The sequence below is a fragment of the Centroberyx affinis genome, unplaced genomic scaffold, assembly GCF_046629955.1.
Source record: "Centroberyx affinis isolate AG114_WGS23_722 - 3 ecotype Tasmania unplaced genomic scaffold, CSIRO-AGI_Caff_v1 ptg000561l_1, whole genome shotgun sequence".
NCBI lineage: Eukaryota > Metazoa > Chordata > Actinopteri > Beryciformes > Berycidae > Centroberyx > Centroberyx affinis.
Window position 1 is genome coordinate 110851 of NW_027279204.1, and position 18336 is coordinate 129186.

General features: G+C 40.2%; 1 protein-coding gene across 3 annotated transcripts in view; it reads right to left on the bottom strand.

Moving 5' to 3' along the window:
• Window positions 1-18336, bottom strand: part of zswim8 (zinc finger, SWIM-type containing 8) — a 73761-nt gene that overhangs the window by 45466 nt on the left and 9959 nt on the right. For all 3 annotated transcript variants that reach the window (XM_071518255.1, XM_071518254.1, XM_071518253.1), the window contains exons 2-4: window positions 13382-13535; window positions 11417-11511; window positions 1239-1411 (exon numbers count right to left, since the gene is read on the bottom strand). In XM_071518255.1, the coding sequence (XP_071374356.1) occupies window positions 1239-1411; window positions 11417-11511; window positions 13382-13535 (422 nt within the window). The remainder of the gene's footprint in view (window positions 1-1238; window positions 1412-11416; window positions 11512-13381; window positions 13536-18336) is intronic.

Sequence of the window (18336 nt, forward strand, 5' to 3'; positions counted from 1 at the left end):
CTGGCTATGTTCTGGGTTTGAGCATTGGCCTTGAACTATGTAGTGAAGCAGAAAGGCCAGCAAGCTGTTGATCAAAACTTGAGACTCCTCACACACAAACACTTACCAACACATGCACTGTGGTATCAGGAGACAGCAGACCCAGCACTCCACCCAAAGGCATAATCAGAACCTCACACACACACACACACACACACACAAACTATAAACACCACATACACTACTCTGTTCGCCCATGACTGTGTTGCCATGCATGACTCTACCACCATTATTAAAGTAGTAATCCTCATGATCCTGATTTTTTATTTTATATTATTTATTTACTTGTCTCCATCTTTGGTGCTGTGGTGTTTTGCACTGCGAAAGCCAATCAGCTTCAGGCACGACTCTATCCAGGTGCCTGTACATTTCTTTCCAAAGTGGACGCCAAGCTCGTTTTGAGCAGCGTGTGATTTCCCTGACCTCTATGATCTAATGTGATTTAATTACAGAGTAGGGCTGAACAATTAATCGAAATTTTATCGAAATCGCAATATGGCCTACTGCAATTTTCAAGCCGCAGGAGGCGCAATATTTGTTAAAGGCGAAATGTGTGTCAAAATACCATTTTAAATTAAATATTGTGGTGCAGCAGAGATGTCCTGGCCTACACATCATATTCTACAGACTTAAGAAAACATCTTTGTTTGGTACAGATCCCGGCAAAAATCACAACATAATCATTTTAATATGTTTTTCAATGAAAATGAGAATAATGATGTAAAAATGATCATTCCCTCTGATATCGCAAATCATATCGCAATTGCAATATCAGTCAAAATAATCGCAATTAGATATTCTTTCGAAATCGTTCAGCCCTATTTTTTATTTTATATTATTTATTTACTTGTCTCCATCTTTGGTGCTGTGGTGTTTTGCACTGCGAAAGCCAATCAGCTTCAGGCACGACTCTATCCAGGTGCCTGTACATTTCTTTCCAAAGTGGACGCCAAGCTCGTTTTGAGCAGCGTGTGATTTCCCTGACCTCTATGATCTAATGTGATTTAATTACAGAGCCAGAAACAAATGGGATCACACCTGCTTGTATATCCTCAGATAAATGTCATTTTCCTATTTTTCAAGGCGAGCCATCAAACAAAAATGCAAGTACAAGGTGAAATTTTGTCTGAATGTAAGGTGAGAAGTGATTCCCATCCCCAGGTAATAGTGTATGCATCACACACGCTGACAAGACTCACATTGTGGATCCTGAAGAGGCAGAGCGCCACCACATGGGCGCACCATTTGGCCCCGGCGCCGCAGGTGCAGCTGCAGGAAGTGATGCGGCAGCGGTCGAACATGACCGCCACATTGTACGCTCCCTTGGACTGACCGGACTGACTGGACACTACCGTAGCACTGAGATGGAATCCTAGTACAGAGAGAGAGAGGAGAACAGAAACAAGGACAGAAAGACAAAGACAGAAGAAGAAGAAAGGAGAAAGGAAAAAAAAAGTTTGTTGTTAGCAGCTATTTTGGTTTCCTTCTCAGGGTTCCCACTGGTCATGAAATTTCTTAAACCTGATGGAATTTTGAGAGGTGTACTTAAAGGATAAGGCTGGTGTTTTTTAATGCATTGCTTACCATCAACAAATCCTATGAAAATAACAAAATCAACAATGCGTTTGCTCTACTCCCGTTACTCTCTGACTTCCCACGTACCGTTTTTTTTTTTTTTTTTCATTTTATGCTTTATTTGAGAGATCTAGTGAGAGAGAGACAGGAAGGTATGGGAGAGAGAGCGGGGGGAGGACATGCAGCAAAGGACCACGGGTCGGATTCGAACCCGGGTCGCTGCGGGAAGGCCTGAGCCAAATGGTACGCACCCTACTCGGTGAGCCACCAGGGCGCCCCCCACGTACCGTTTTTAGCCGTCAACCCGGAAGTCATTAGCTCCAATTGTAAGCTAAAAACCTTGAAAGACAGCTCACAAAGACATTGTTTACATTTTAAAAATCGCTAACTGTTACCATGAAAAGTCAGGCTGTTGTAGTTGTTACCAAATCAAATGGGAACAAATTCTTCATTACGCCGGGGAATATTTTCGGTGCTACAGAACTACTTTCCTGAGATCGCAAACGTGTTTACAGCCGGCTTATTAAGTTGTTTGAGGAAAAAGTCGGCTGGCCTGGTGCATCGTGAAGATGAAATATGCTGCCCAGAGCAACGGCATGGCTCTGTGACGTGTTTTTAACCATTTTTTTAATACAATGGAGTTCTATGGCTGCTGGGACATGGCTGCATTGGGCATCGGCTACATGGACGAGACTTGTTCAGCCTTATCCTTTAAGACATTTCACAAATGGGTCATTACAGGAATATAGTAGAATGTATTTTCCAACTTGTTTCACACATTCATTGCATTAGATGGTGGTCTTCAGACCAACTGGAATGGAAACACAACTGTTAACCCTTTTAGAAAAACAACAAACCAGGAAGGAGGAACATTTCGGGTCATGGAGGCGCTCCAACTTAGTTATGGAAAGTCATGGAATTTTACATCAGGGCTACGGTGGGAACCTCTTTATGTCAGAGTAAGACTCTCCTTGATTTACCAAGTGCATCGCATGTGGGAGGAATATGTCTTGGTTCTGAACATCATTTCACACTGTTCATGGTTATGAATTATGTGTAGCATAAAGGGAATATTTGAGTGGCGGCCTGCAAAAACCCTTCACACCCTTATTTTCTGATATTTCCGAAAACTAGAAACTCTCCCGTGTATAACTTTTTGAATGACTGAGATAGCTCTCTCGGATCAAAAGTTATGAGTCTTTTAATCTGTCATGTACCAAAAAGTAAAAAGTGAGAAAAATGGCTTTAAACATTCATCAACATTCAATTTTCTCCAGTGGCATTCGAAAAACTTAGTCTACAGAGGAGTGTAAGACAAAAACACAGCAGCACTGAAAACAAATCCAATTCGGATTTGTTTTCCTCAACAACATACTTAGTCACTTTCGTACAGCAATCTGAAATCATAGGATTGGCTTAAGTGTGTGTCTGTGGACATCCTTTAGACCTATTGGATACTTTTGTATCTTTGCTTTAGTGGTGAGAAGATAAACAGGGAGAGGTAAAAAATACAATGGAGTGAGGCTAGCTATAAGTTAAGTTGAAAGGAAAAGGGATCAGTTATCTACACCTTCTAGTAAAGCTTTTTATTAGTTTTTTCAAAAAGTTGTTAACGTCACTAACTGGGAAATAACACCTCGTACACATGTACCACACATACGCTAGTTCCGTTGGCTCTGCCGGAAATCATTCAAGTCAATGGAGGAGCTCTGTAACGGAGTAGAAACGCAACGCCCCCTTGTGGACAGCGGATCCGTTCACAACGGACTGACGGATACTTTGAAAAATTTCAAACTTTATGTTGGTAGCGGACCGTCAGAATCTGTCCTTTTCAACCGCAAGTGATGGTTGGCATGGTAACTAGTTAACAATGTATGTTTTTCGATAAATGAACCTTTTATAATACAGATTTTCTTATTTGACGTTTTATTAAAGACATTTGTAGTATAAAACGACGTTTGCATTATAAAATATAAAATACTGTGATTATTATTTTCGATGAAAATATGTTGTCACTCCTTTTTTTCTGGTGCTAGTTTTGGCCTTTATAAAACAGATTACTTTTCAGAACAAGCTACAGCTACTATCGATAGCTCGGTACCTCGCTACCTTTAGCTCTAGGTAGTGCTAGCTTGCCCAAACAGAGGCACCCGGCGCTCCTCCATAGTCCGTCATCTTCCGTCAAGATACACTGTGCAGTACTAACCGTTGGGTGGCGAGACTGCGTTGAGAATTCAGGCATGTCAAATTGGCGGATGAATTGTGTATGAGGCGTAACACGAGTGGATGTAGTGATTATCTTTTTGTGGATATGACATCGGTTTGCTGATGATTAGCTGACACGACCATCAGCTACCTGTAGCTTCGTTCATCGTAAGTGACTCTCTCCTTCTGCTTCCTGATGAGTAAGCTACTGTCATTTTGCGGTCTGACTGCCTGTGTTTTGTCCTGGACATTAGCTGTAACTTTGTCAGAATCAGAATTGGGGACAGATAGTATTAAACGGTTAACTTATTTTGCTAGCCTACTACCCTTCAAAAAAAACATAAAAATTAAATACTTTCACTTTTGGTTTCTGAAAATAACTATTTGCCATGATGTAATACAGAGATAAAAGTAACCAAATCAATCAAAATCTCAAAATACCCAGTATTACACATTTAACCTTTAATTGCCAAAAATGTGTAGCAGGGACATCCGACGGGTTCTCCCAGACCACTTCACATTCAACGGGAAGTCGAGCTCCTCATGCACACTGTGCTTGGTCGATAAAGCCCATTCAGATCCAGCTGCTAGTGTAAACCTAGCTTCTGTTTTGCTGTTGCCGGGTAAAAGACACAAGGTGCTGATGCTTCAGTGTCAGTTTGTAACAACACTTAGTTCCCACTTTGCAACCACCAAACAGTAAGTCATTTCTGTCTGTCATCTGTGGCGTTCACTGTGTCAGTTACAGTTTTTACGATGTGCAAGGAGCATCTCTGTATATTTACCATTCAAATGCACACAGTACTGTGCAAAAGCCTTAGATAGTTAGAGAAAGTTTCCTGTGAAATACTTTCAGAAAAAAAAATCTTTACTAAACTATCCCGTGCGCATGCAATACTTTCTCGTGAGCACAGTATACGTTCTCATGCCCACGGGATAGTTTCTGGTGCGCACCAGATAGTTTTCCGTGCGTACCAGAAATTTAAAGATTTTTTTTTTTTTGCCCATGTCCCCTTAGGGGCTCCATAGAATCATATCATGATGATATGAAGATATTTTGATATCGTGACACACATTTCTGCTCTCTAACTTGATGATGACAATCAAATTTTTACTTAAAAATTTTTACTAAAATGAGGTATGTTTTGTTTTGTTTAACATCACACCTAACATTACCATTCGCTTCAATGAGATGAACATTAATTTGATTATTTAACGTGATTTTGCATACATGAACCATATTGTGATATATATTGATATCGAGAAAAATCCTTATGATTATCATGATATTGATTTCAACCATATCGCCCAGCCCTAGTATATAGTATACATGTGTTTACCTTGAAGGATTCATTTCATTATTTTTCTTCACTGGGTAACATTTGAGACATTTGGTAGCATTCCTCATTGAAATCAATGGGTACCACAAGTTGCAAGCTAATGAACTAGCATACAGTTACTAGAATGAACTGGTTTAAGTATGGTATATAACGCTGAGATGCCATTTTTCTTTAAGTCGAAGTACCAAAACAGATTTTTTCCACCCTATGTGAGAAGTGCCTAGTGAAGAAAACAATCCCTGTGAAGCGTCATTATCTAGCAGTGGTAGAGTAAGATGCAAAGTTTGACATACTAGAAGGAAGACAGGCTGCATTAGTGACCTGGGCCTGTAATACAAAATGGATCTTCAGCTGCCAAACACAAAATTAAAGGCAGTTGGATTTCCATCCATATGGAGGAGGGGAAGGAAACTAATGGGGGTAGAGAGTGTGAGAGAGGGGGGAATATATTTAAATACATATACACAGAGAGAGAGAGAGAGAGAGAGCGAGAGAGAGAGAGAGAGAGAGAGATAGATAGATGACAGAGAGAGAGAGGAGAGAGTATGCAAGCGGGAAATAACAAAGGACAGAGAGAAAGAAAGGAAGCTGAAGATAGCAGTGAGGTTAAGTGAAGAAAGTCTGTTGGGGGGGGGGGGGGGGGGGAGAGGATGAGGAAGTGAGAGAGGGAGAAGGACGAGAGAAAGCACCCAGCCAACAGCTTTACCTACTGGACAGCAGCCAGGAGGAGAGGCAGAAAGAACGGCAGAGGAAGGGCAGTATTAAACCAAAGAGTTTCACAGGTCCACATCCAACAGCAAGTCTGAGAACACCGGAGCAGTTTTCTGGCAATGTACAACACACAAACACACCTTTACCCTACTTAACTCTCCCGACCACATGTACTGGGGAACTGGGTTTCCATTACCTCATAGTGAACTCCAATACAGTTGAAAACCTAATCCTGCAAACTAGGCTTTCCCTGGGCTTCAAGGGAAAACAATGAAAGACAGAGTGTCATTACTCTTCCCTACCAACACCACCCAGAACCTCTTAATCTAAGCCCTGGGTGATGGGAGAAACAAGGAGGTCTTACGAAGCAAGATGTATGCACAGTCCATTGTCTTAAAACCACTGCATGTACTGTTCTTTTTGACAGTTAAAGGTTTGTTTGACTTCTAGCTTTCACATCTGGATTTTACTGGTCTCGTGGATGTGGTCTGAGATTTCTAGTCATTATCAGGGTGTCCTGTGGCTCAGCAGGCAAGGATGTACACCATGTATTTCAAAAGGTCACATATCTGCTTCATGTCATCCCCTCTTCCATTGTTCCGACCACTGTCCACTACAAGCTCTATCTAGTAAAGAAGAAAGTTTTTTTTTTTTTACCTATTTCATTACAAGCGTATCGTAATCAGCACAATAACTCTACCTAACTCCCACAAATAAGCATGTACATTTTGTTATATTTAATTTTATGTTAAACAGCACCCCTTTAATTAATCAATCAATCAATCAATTAATTAAGTTAATTAAACAAGTAAATAAAAAAATACCTTGATATCATTGCCATTTTTTTCACTCATAGAGTTATAAGAATTCCTAAATACATTGCTTGAAGACAGTGGAGCTTGAGCCAGATGAAGGCACGGTGCACGTGATCAACTCTGCCTCATTTTGAGCCAGGAAAAACCCTGACCTTCAATAATCCAAGTGGTTGATTATGTCAAGCTGGCAGTGCATAGTGCTTGGCTCTTGGTGGTTCTGGGCTGAGGAAGCTGTATCACTCAAATACCAAGGAAATAGGTATGAGAAAGGCTACTATCAAGGTTAAATACTGTAAATTATTTTTATTAGGGGTTCAAGCGCAAAGTGCTAAAAACCTACTATTTTTGCTCTGTTTATTATTATTAGGGGTCCAAGCACAAAGTACTGGAAACCTATTGTTTTTGTTCTGTTTATTCTTATTATTAGTTGTCCAAGCACAGCAGATGCTGAACCCAATTATATTTGTCAAGATTATTATTTCTTTACACTAAAAGTGTAATGTTTTTCGCCCCACAGGTGCAAAAAATTACACATAGTGGCCTAAAGGGGGCACTATAATAAAAGTATCTGTGTTCTAGCTTATAACTTTTTAACCGTGCGGTGAAATGTCTTCCAAAAAACGTACATGTCCTGTTTTGTAACTTTTGTAAATGTAAAACACTTTAAAATGTGTATATCCTGATCTGTATATCCGATTGATCTTAAATTTGAGCTGTATGTTGTTCACACATATTCATAACTACTATGAAAATTTTGTGTTGATAGCTAAAAAAAAAAATAGCTGAATCACGGCAAATTATTTTTGGAATGTATTGACATGTCAATCTTTCAGTCAATCTTCTTAATTAATTAATAAATTAGTTAATTAATTAATATTCATCCAATGCTGTTGAAGTCCAGAGCCCCTAGTGGTGATAAGTCAAATCAGGTTTATTTATATAGCCCTTGATCATCACATCATATACATACACTACTTCATATACTAGACTACATCAAACACACTCACGCTCACATTCACACCTAAGGGCAATTTAGAGTCTCCAATTCACCTGACCTGCATGTCTTAGTATGATATCTGCCTAATTCACATCCTTCAGTATATTCTTATAGTCATACCCCACTTGCCTAAACTCTCAAAAGCCACTTTGCTCAACCTGCTTAGTTGCAGTAAGGTAATTATTTTAAGTGTCAGTTAAATTTTTCAGAATTTTTTACCACACAGCCCACACTACTGAAAGTGTTCCAGTGTGCTGTTGGTGCAGTGCAGAGAGCACTGGGTTTATGATCACGATCGCTGGTTCAGCTCCACTGGGTTTTGTCATTTACATATGCGTTTGCCCAGTTTTAGGCTACTTTACACTGAATATTTATTTAACCTTTATTTAACCAGGCAGGTCAATTAAGAATAAATCCTGGTTCTGCTCCAGCTTTTTTACTAAGTGGAGAAGTTGGTCAGTACCGGGATAACTAGCCCTTTTTACCAGCATGTCATCTTCACACAGAATTTGCATTTTTAGCTTTGTGTCAGTACAAATTCTCTGTGTAAAGATGGCTCCAAAAAGGACAATAATGACCATAAGATTACTCCAAACAGCATAATCCCAGTGTTCTGAAGTGAAACGATTGCACTGCGAGCCCAGAAATCCACTATTTACTTTAGGGCTGCAACTAACGTTTATTTTCTCGATTAATCAAATGGTTGTTTGGTCTATAAAATGTCAGGAAATGGTGAAAAATATCAATCAGTGTTTCCCAAAGCCCAAGATGACGTCCTCAAATGTCTTGTTTTGTCCACAACCCAAAGATATTCAGTTTACTGTCATAGAGGAGGAAAGAAACCAGAAAATATTCACATTTAAGAAGCTGGAATCAGAGAATTTTGACTTATTTTTCTTAAAAAACTACTCAAACCGATTAATCAATTATCAAAATAGTTGGCGATTAATTTAATAGTTGACAGCTAATCGATTAATCGATTAATCGTTGCAGCTCTAATTTACTTCGTTATCTCCTACATTTTACCCACTTCTACATCGCCACACAGTCACGACTGTAGCTAGCCAATGCTGCCTTCAAATGCTGTCAGAAATATTGCAATTGCAGGTCGCGCTTAAAGCTACACTAAGCGATTTTTTCTGACCACTAGAGGGTGACAGAAACCGCAACACATTTGTAAACACACAGCAAGGCTACATTTTTTTTACATGATAGCCAAGACGCCAAGATGTGGCATTCTCACTCTTCGTTGAACATTTAGGTGTCACATATATACAACAATTTTTAGCCAACTATTTATCATTAAAATATAAGTTACAAAGCCGATGGGAATATACTCTTCTTCATTCTATCGTGGCTGCAGAAAGTAGCCAAGCTTTGTTTCTAAAATAGTCAGCAAAAACAGCTACCATTATGTCAGGGTCCATTTTGTAATTTCTCACTTAAAAATAGGCTACCTGAATACACAATGAGTTGTAATTGTGATAATTACGCATTTGTTGGATCTTTGCATTTGGTTTGTATTGTTTATTGCCATTTAAATTTACTCTAGCCTATTTAAAACATATGTCCGGTAAATATTCTACTACCGGAATCCTGAAATCTTACCGACTTTTTTGAAAAAAAAAATGTCTAGTGGAAACTCTGGTACTATGTATGATGTTATATAATGTTAAATTAATAAAAGTTGATTCTAAGTAAAACAAATCCTGCCTTCAGTGCAATTCTTTAATAATTACTCGTTAAGACGCAAATGTGACGGATGATTTCTTGGATATATCTGATTTACATTATTAAAAAAAATCCCATATCGGTCAGGCCCTAGTCAATAAACTATATGATGGGATTGGGCGGTTCACTGAGTGGGCGGGAGTGGCATAATACATCCATGTTCCTGCAGTCCATGACTCTTGAACCATTTCTCATAGATCATCATATCTTCATCGATGCTTCTATCGACAGATTCCTTGATTTCAGCTGCATCAAACATAAATGGAGCAAAGTGCTTGGACCTCTATTTTGCTCTATTTTGTTTTTTGCATGGAAATCAGGCAAACTGTTTTGGATCTTAGATAACAAGACCATGGCATCAGAATAGGATTTTGAAAGGAGTAACTCATCATAATAGTATTTCCTGGTACTTTTGTGGCTGCAGAAAGTGGTGGCTGCTGCAGAAATCGAGATCCAAGGTACACTTTTTGGATATTTTGGATTTAAGTCTGACAAGCAAGGACAGCCAAAAGATACAAGCAAAGTCATTTGTAGACTATGTAAAAGTCTAAAGCTATTCTCTCCTAAAATGAGAGGGATAGAGATGAGAAGAGTTCGCTCACGGTAACTCTCATCTGCAGTTGTATAGTGCCTCAGTGGTGCCTTAGAATGCATGAATAACTTACATTGTTACTTTGTTTTCATATGGCTGTTACATCAAGTAGAAGTAGGACAGGATTTTTTTTTTAGCCTATAAAAGTCGGTTCAAGGTGTACCAGTAAATTGTGCTCATACCAGTAAATTCAGCTCATAGCAGAACTTACTAATTAACACTGAGAAGCCTTATTTCGTAACGGTATGCTTACACCACACTACACATAGTATCCTATATGTTGCATTTAAGTTGCTCATGGTACAACTTGAGTTGTTTATGGAAAAAAGGTAAAACTAGATAACTGTGTTCACTTACCCATATGTAAAATATAGACAGGCTCAACTGCGAAGACTTCGGACGGAACAAGAACGAGTTAACCGCACCATATTCTACATGGGCTATATATACGTATTATAACATATATATATAATAATATAAAGCGGTTGTCATTGTTTATTACTGGAGAGTTTTCCCTGCCTCTCGCTGTCTGCAGCTGTCGTGGTCTGTGGTGTCTTACGTTTCACTCTTGAAAGGGTTAGCCAATCAGAACAGAGGGGTCGTTCATATTAATGAGCCTTAAAGACATGGCGACAGAAACAGCCTGTTCTTGGCAAGGCTCAGAGAGATGCTGGAAAATGAACGTGTCAAAATGGATTGAGAGTGTTTTTGGTACATGACACCACACAAACAGCTTTCAATGGACCTCAAGACATAAAATAAAACACTGGAAAGTGTAGAATATGGGACCTTTAATTAAACCTGCATAACATGGTGATAAATGAAGACCTCTAATTACTGTGTATAAGACATTTTAATATTTTTTAAGATCTTAAATCTTTACATCATGCAAGACTCTTTCAAACTAGCCCTAACCCGGTGGATATCCTGAGACATTCAGCAATCAGATAGCTTTCATCTGAGTTTGTCAGAGTGATAGAGCTGGTGAATGTGTCTCCTTTAGGACCATTAAGGCAGTTTTAATCCTCTCCATATCCTGCCTCAGTCACTATAATCCACTCATCTGGGATCAGGAGAAACCAAAAAGTAGCAGTTAGATGGCCAGACCCAAGACACAGTGCCACCCTGACGTGAACCCAGGATCTGGCCTCTTACAGTGGTCACCATTACGGAAGATCACTTACCAATCATCTAGCTCCCATTGGAATTTAAGGATTTTCTAAACAATTCCTGGTTAGTTGGCGCAACACTGAAATAATTGTGTCCAATAGTGTTAAAAAGTGGTTGTACTGGGCAGCTCCCTGTGTAACTGTGGTGCAGGGTGTTGCTGGTTGGTTGGTGGCTGGCTGTTTGTGGTGTTATATGTATGTACCATGTGATGGGATATAATCTACAGTTAATGTAAACCCACCGATCTGCAGAGGATCTTTGACAGCTCTGATCCGGTACAGCTGTTCTCCACGCTGGAACTCATCTGGACTGCCGTTGGCCAGGCAGGAATACAACCTGCAGCAAGAGGAGGGAGAAGAAAGACAAAGAAGGGGGGCAACCACAGAACGGCAGATTGATAGTAAAAGAGAGAGAGAGAGAGAGAGAGAGAGTCACAGAAGAAAGAGAGGTGAGGGGAACACAAAGAGAAAACAATGAGTGAGTGAAACACAATCTTCCTATTCAGAGTTTTTGCCTGGTAAGCCATTTGTCTGTAGGGACCAGGGGGAATACAAGAAGGGACTATCAGACAGAAAAACTAGGCTATTAAATGCTGTAGCAGCTGTCCCACTCTACACCAGAAGACCTTGACAAATCATAAAGGAAATTTAAGAGGGATCAGCCTTCAGTTGTTTTGGAGAGGGCTGCTACGGAGTTGTGCTGGTGAACTCCGGGTATGTTATATGGACTAACAAACTTCACCCGTGTTTCAGCTGGGATGGGGGTGAGCAGAAAATTATTGAATTTTCATTTTTGGGTGAATTATTCCTTTAAGACTTAGCGTATGGCTATTCTAAAATATATCATGCAATTGATTTGGTTTGGGTTGCTGTCATTGATCGGTTCTCCTTATTCTCAAATATCAAAAGTTTCCGATCCCATATTTAGAGCGAATATCCGCCGATTTCGATTGCTGGCCGATCGATCGGTGCCTCCCTATATTTATTTATAAAAAAAGAAAGAAAGATTTTTCATATTTTTAAGATTCTGTCAAAAGAGGGCCTGACTGTCAGACAAATAGCGTAACTAAGCTCCCACAATCCAGCATCGAAATCAGAGTCGATCTGGTTGAATTGTGATGTATCAATATCAGCTTCAGGGTGAAAAACTATGGGTGCCCTTGTGCACAGCCGTGCTACTCATCCAGGGTGCAGCTAGAGCAGGAACAGTACAACATTCAAGATCAAAGTAATCCAGCGCACACCGGGATTGTTCAAATCGACTTTTTTAGTTTAATTCATATAAAATATTGGGGCAAACAACGCGTTTCGCATTGTGGCTTCTTCAGGTTCGCTCTGAACAATGCGAAACGCATTGTTCGCCCCAATATTTTATATGAATTAAACTAAAAAAGTCGATTTGAACAATCCCGGTGTGCGCTGGATTACTTTGATCAGCTTCAGGGTGTTCAATCAACTTCTGATCCATGTATTTAATCCCCCCCCCCCAGTCCATTTACGCAAATACATGTAAAAAGTATTTGACATAAGCGTCGTCCACCACTTGCAGCAGTGTGCAAGCAGCTGAAAGCAGCTGAGCAGCACTATGTCCTTTAAACTGGAGAGTAAAATCAGTCAAACAGTTAACTGTAAATGTTTGCAAGGGTTTCGAGGGGCGGCAACAGCAGAGCTAATCACGATACTACTAATTTAATGAGGCACCTGAAGAAACACCATTCAAAGTTGTAACGAATTCTCAGAGATAGTAACTCTACGCTAGATAAATTAGCCAACAACAGCTACAAAAAAAACCCCAAAACAAACAAAAATACAAGAGGATTATTATTGAATTTACTGCACTGCATGATCAGCCCCTCTTGATGGTGGAATATGTGGGTAACATTTAGCATTTAGACCATGGGACACTAAAACTCTCCACTGAAACCCAGGATGATAATAATGATAATAATAATGATAATAATAATAACAATAATAATAATAATAATACCAAAACATACTGATGCATAGTTGCATGGAATCTGATCAAAATGTCTTTAGAATCAGTTCAGGTTAAGGTCTTCCCATAGACAACCAATGTAGTATTGATCAATTCTACAATAAATAGGCTATGTAATCAAACTGCATCATGTCCATCATATCAGACGTGCACCAATATAAAACAGATATCAGTGAAGCAACATATGTGGCAGCCCGGTGTGTGTGCTCACCTGATGTCCTCCTCGTTCTCGGGGAAGCTCCAGTAGGCGATGCGGAGCTGCAGCTGCTCTGGGACCGGAGGGTAGACCTTCTCCACCACCTCAAACGGGATGTGGAACGCTACCTGCTTGGCGGACAGCTCCACCAGAGGAATCACCTGACCGTCTGAGGAGGAACACAGGGGAGAGGAAGATCAGCTGGGAAAACGTACTTTGCTTCGGGGCTGTCTGTGTGTGTGTGTGGTCTTTTCCTCTCGTGTCACATGTTGTATGTTGAACTATATCCTGTGTGTGTACTCAGTCACCTTAATTTGCCATTGAACTAATCCTCAACACACACCTACATGCCTGCAGCTGTACACACGCACACTCGCACGGACACACACAAACACACACGCACACTCATCAGCACACTGTAGCAACATTCATCTTTACCATTATTACTTACTAACTTATCACATCTTTCCATCCCATCACTATCCCCCATTGCTACATATACTATTATTACTATTATCACTTTCCTCTCTCAAAAAACAAAATTCTTGGTGGGGGGTTTGAGCAGCTTCACTTGCATGGTGTAAAGAAGAAAAAAAAATAAAACTACAGATTAAATGTATTGTTTTGAGCTGAATAACACTACCAGCTGTGAGATACTGCAGTACAGCTAGACCTATACAACAGTAAGCTAATGCAGAATGCAGCCTGCTTGTTTAGACAGCATGCAACCTCAGCTAACTGGATTAAGAAGACAATCTGATCATCATTTTTATTATACAATTAGAAAAAAAGACAAAAAACAAACTGCTAAAAAAACAAGAACAGGAGGATTGTGGATTTGTGCAGCCATGTACTGACACCAGTACCCTGTAAACATAGGATGATTACTGTGGCACGTCCTGGTTTTGTTAAGTGAGACAGTGAGCACGTTTACATGGACTGCAATTCCGATATTAACCCGATTAAGACAATACTCTGATTAAGAAACTGCCATGTACACAGCATTTTCTTATTACCTTAACCCGAATAAGGTCATAGTCGGAGTAAGCAATAGTCGAATTAACACGTGGAGTATTCCGATTTTAGTCGCATTATTGAAGTGCATTGTAGACATGTATACACCTTAATCGCACTGTGATGTCTCTCTAACTACAGAGTTTCGCAGCATTTTGCGACACGTACGGCAATCCAACTGCTTGACGACGCATGCTCTAGCTTCCAAAAAATAACGACTCGAAGCACAGCGTTTTGCAAAATTAGCAAGAAAATACTCATAAGGGTATACCACGGTAGTAACATGACAGAAAGGGTTTCAGGTTAAAGTCCCACTGAAACGGAAGTTAGAGCGTCTTTAGCTTCTGTACTGTGACGTATTTCCCAGTGAAACTGAATATTTGAGTGGTGTACAGTTACAAGAGGGATTTAAATCAAATCCTTTGCATTTGATTGGACCGCTAAACAGTGGGCGGGGCTTAGAGTTTAGCACGATATGGAGCTACAGAGAGAAACAGAGCTACAGAGGACTGTTGGCTCCACACACACCAGGTTGAAGAATGATTGATGGGTGGATGTCATGATATTATTGGTGGAAATTGGTTGGTTCATGCTTACGTAAGCACACGGCATATTTTGTTTTACAGGAAGAAAACATGATTGGATTCTGATATAAGAATACAAAGAAATAGATTTTTTGTATATTTTTTGGCATATATTGTTAAATAGGTGCACAATATGACCAGGGATGTGATCTAAAAGGGTTAAAAATGCATTTTTCATTTCATCTCAACTTTAAATTCTGGAGGGAAACTCGTACGTAGGACGTATGGACGTAATGTGGGTGTGCTTCTTCAGTCATTAATCGGTCTATGCTCTGTAGCATGTACATGGGAATATGAATGGAATATTCTATGAGCAACTCATATAAACACCTTAATCAAAATTTTGTCTTATTTGGAATATGGTCAATAGTCGGATTATTGCAGTCCATGTAAACGTAGTCAGTGACAACAGAGAGGGTCTAACATTAATTCCTGGGTGGGAGGAACAACAACCGTGCAGTGGTGTGCACAAAGTGTGGTGGGGTAATTAGGTAGAGGTGCCAGCCAGGCACTTTGTGATTGATGTTATTTTCTATGTTGCCTCATATTGTTCTAATTAAATGAGGACTCATTCAACTCATTCATTGTGTGTGTAGCCTACACAGCCAGCTAGCTGGGTAACAGGCTAGCCTAGCAAGCTTGCTCTGGTTAGCCTACAATTTGACGTCGCAGGACAAAACTGCGGGAGGGAGTGGGGCGAACTTTTAGGATGGGGGCGAGAGCTGGGAGGACTGAGGTCAGGAGTGAGGGCAGGAGCGGGCGGGAGCAGAATGGAATATTGCGGGAGCAGTAGGGCTGGGCAATATATCAATATTATATCGATACCGTGATATGAGACTAGATATCGTCTTAGATTTTGGATATCGTAATATCGTGATATGGCATAAGTGTCTTTTCCTGGTCTTAAAGGCTGCATTACAGTAAAGTGATGTCATTTTCTGAACTTACCAGACTGTTCTAGCTGTTCTATTATTTGCCTTTACCCACTTAGTCATTATATCCACATTACTGATGATTATTTATCAAAAATCTCATTGTGTAAATATTTTGTGAAAGCACCAATAGTCATCCCTACAATATTGTCGCAATATTGATATCGAGGTATTTGGTCAAAAATATTGTGATATTTGATTTTGTCCATATCGCCCAGCCCTACTTACAACTGAACATTTAGCCCACTTCGTAGAAAATACAGAGATATATATCGTGTATCGCCATTCAGCCTAAAAATACCGAGATATGATTTTTGGTCCATATCGCCCAGCCCTAGGGAGCAGGCAGGAGCACAATTAAAAACAATACTAAAGGCCCAAACGCACTGAAAGCGATAACTGACCTGCCTCATTGGACGCGCGTCAATTGATGCTCCTATGGCTCACTGCAGGCATCAGATTTGAAATGCCAACACCACAGAACCAGTAGTATTTTGGGAAAAGGTCGCTATTTATATGTAGGCAGGCACAAGTTTGTATGCTTGACAGATAGCCCCCATTCATTTTCTATACAGTTCTATTTGAGTAGCCTATAACGTTACGTTACATAAGGCAGGAGGGAACTGTTGGGTGCGTGCTGCTGCTCTCGTCAGTTGGTTGGCAGTAGAACACCGGTAAAGCCACTGGGGACCAGCCATCTCATTTCACCTTTATTTTTTCTTCCACGTGGATGAAAGTCACATAAAGCGGGTTAGCTAATCATAACTCTATACTATGTTAATTAATTGCTGTTGTTAGGTTTATGTAGCAAGTTAAGTTTTATGACCAGTAGATGTAAGTAAACGTTCATGATAGATGAAACAGGGTGGGGTGGGTTATGCTAACGTAACTACCAAGGATCTAAGCTTTTATTTTTCTTATTTTTAGTATCTGACATGTGACAACACAACGGTTAAGATTTATAGTAGTATAGCTGTTGGCAGTGGTAATTGTTTTCGTTTAGCATTGCAGAATTACAATTGTATTGTTCATAAAGTTTTAAGCTAAGCTAACGGAGCTAACGTTAGCGGTCACCTGTTGCCATAGTAACAGTAAACAGTCAGTAGTTTGCAGTCATATATCACAGGTCGTTTTTGGACTTCATTGATGAGCTTCTTGTCCATGCTTTGGCTGTTCCTCAAGTCAGCTGGCTAATGTTAGTTTTTTTTTTTGGTGGCCGTCTAGTTGATCAAGCACTGATGTCAGTTCCCTGCTACATATCACTTCTTCTTCTTTGGTTTTACTGGCAGACTGCGCCACCTACTGTACCGGAGTACTCTCCAAACAGGTACTGCGGCTGCAGGAAAAAACAGCTTTGGTCGCTGGGTCCTCATTTGATGCTCCAAAATCGAAACAAGGTCGGAGTAAGGGCGTCAAGGCAGTTTGATGCGCCTCATAACGCTTTGGTGCACGTTCAGCCATTTAAAACAATAGGTGTACTTCAAAACGTGCGTGTCAGACGCTTTCAGTGCATCTGGGTCTAACAGCCCCACAACATTGTATTTTCATTCCTGCCGGGAATCGAACTCGGGTCTCCCGATAGAGAATCTGCACTCCCTGTGGCTCACTGTCACCCACTTGACCCATAAAGTGATGAACAGAGCGAGCGACCGTCCGACCACCAATACCATCCATAGAGCCCCTGCTGGCTAAAAACAGTCCCGCACAGACCTCGACTACAATGCTGACCATAACTCAATATAATAGTGATCAATGTTCACAGCCACAGTAACATGACTATACTGTAAAAATGGTGACAGATGAAGAACAGCAAATGAATCAATGTGTGTGGGTGATTATGGAGACCATCAAGCATGTTGCACAAAGTGCAGCGTAAGCAATATGACAGAAGTCTCATTGAGAGCACAGTGGTCTGCCACTGAGACCAAGAAAAGTGGTGGTTCTCATTTTACAGGCCTCATTTCCAAGCCACTACTTCTGCTGCAGTCAACCATATATGGAGGAAAGCAGTCAGCCCACATAATACTATCCTCAGAGAAATGGCTGTGGTTCTCATGGTTATAAGCCATGGCAAACCCATCAAGGCAAGGAGACTAGCATCATTTCGCTATTTTATGCTGAGTGAACCAATAAGTTAAGCTATAGATGTGTGCTGCGCTGTATGTTGCTGTTCACTATTGTTTTGTGATGTATTGCCTTTTTCATCTGTTATGTTGTATGTAGTGTCACCACTTTGCCAGATGTCAGTGATGTACAAGTTAAATTTACTGCTAGAACTAATAAGCGTCATCAGCATCATTACAGAGTAACAAAACAAAGCACACGTCTAACTTTAAAACAAGGTGCTTGTCTGAAGTGACTGAAGTGAAAAAGCAGGCTCCACTCACTTTGTAAATTATCTCATGGTGAAAATTTGCTTTGTGTGGTGGTAACAAGGGGC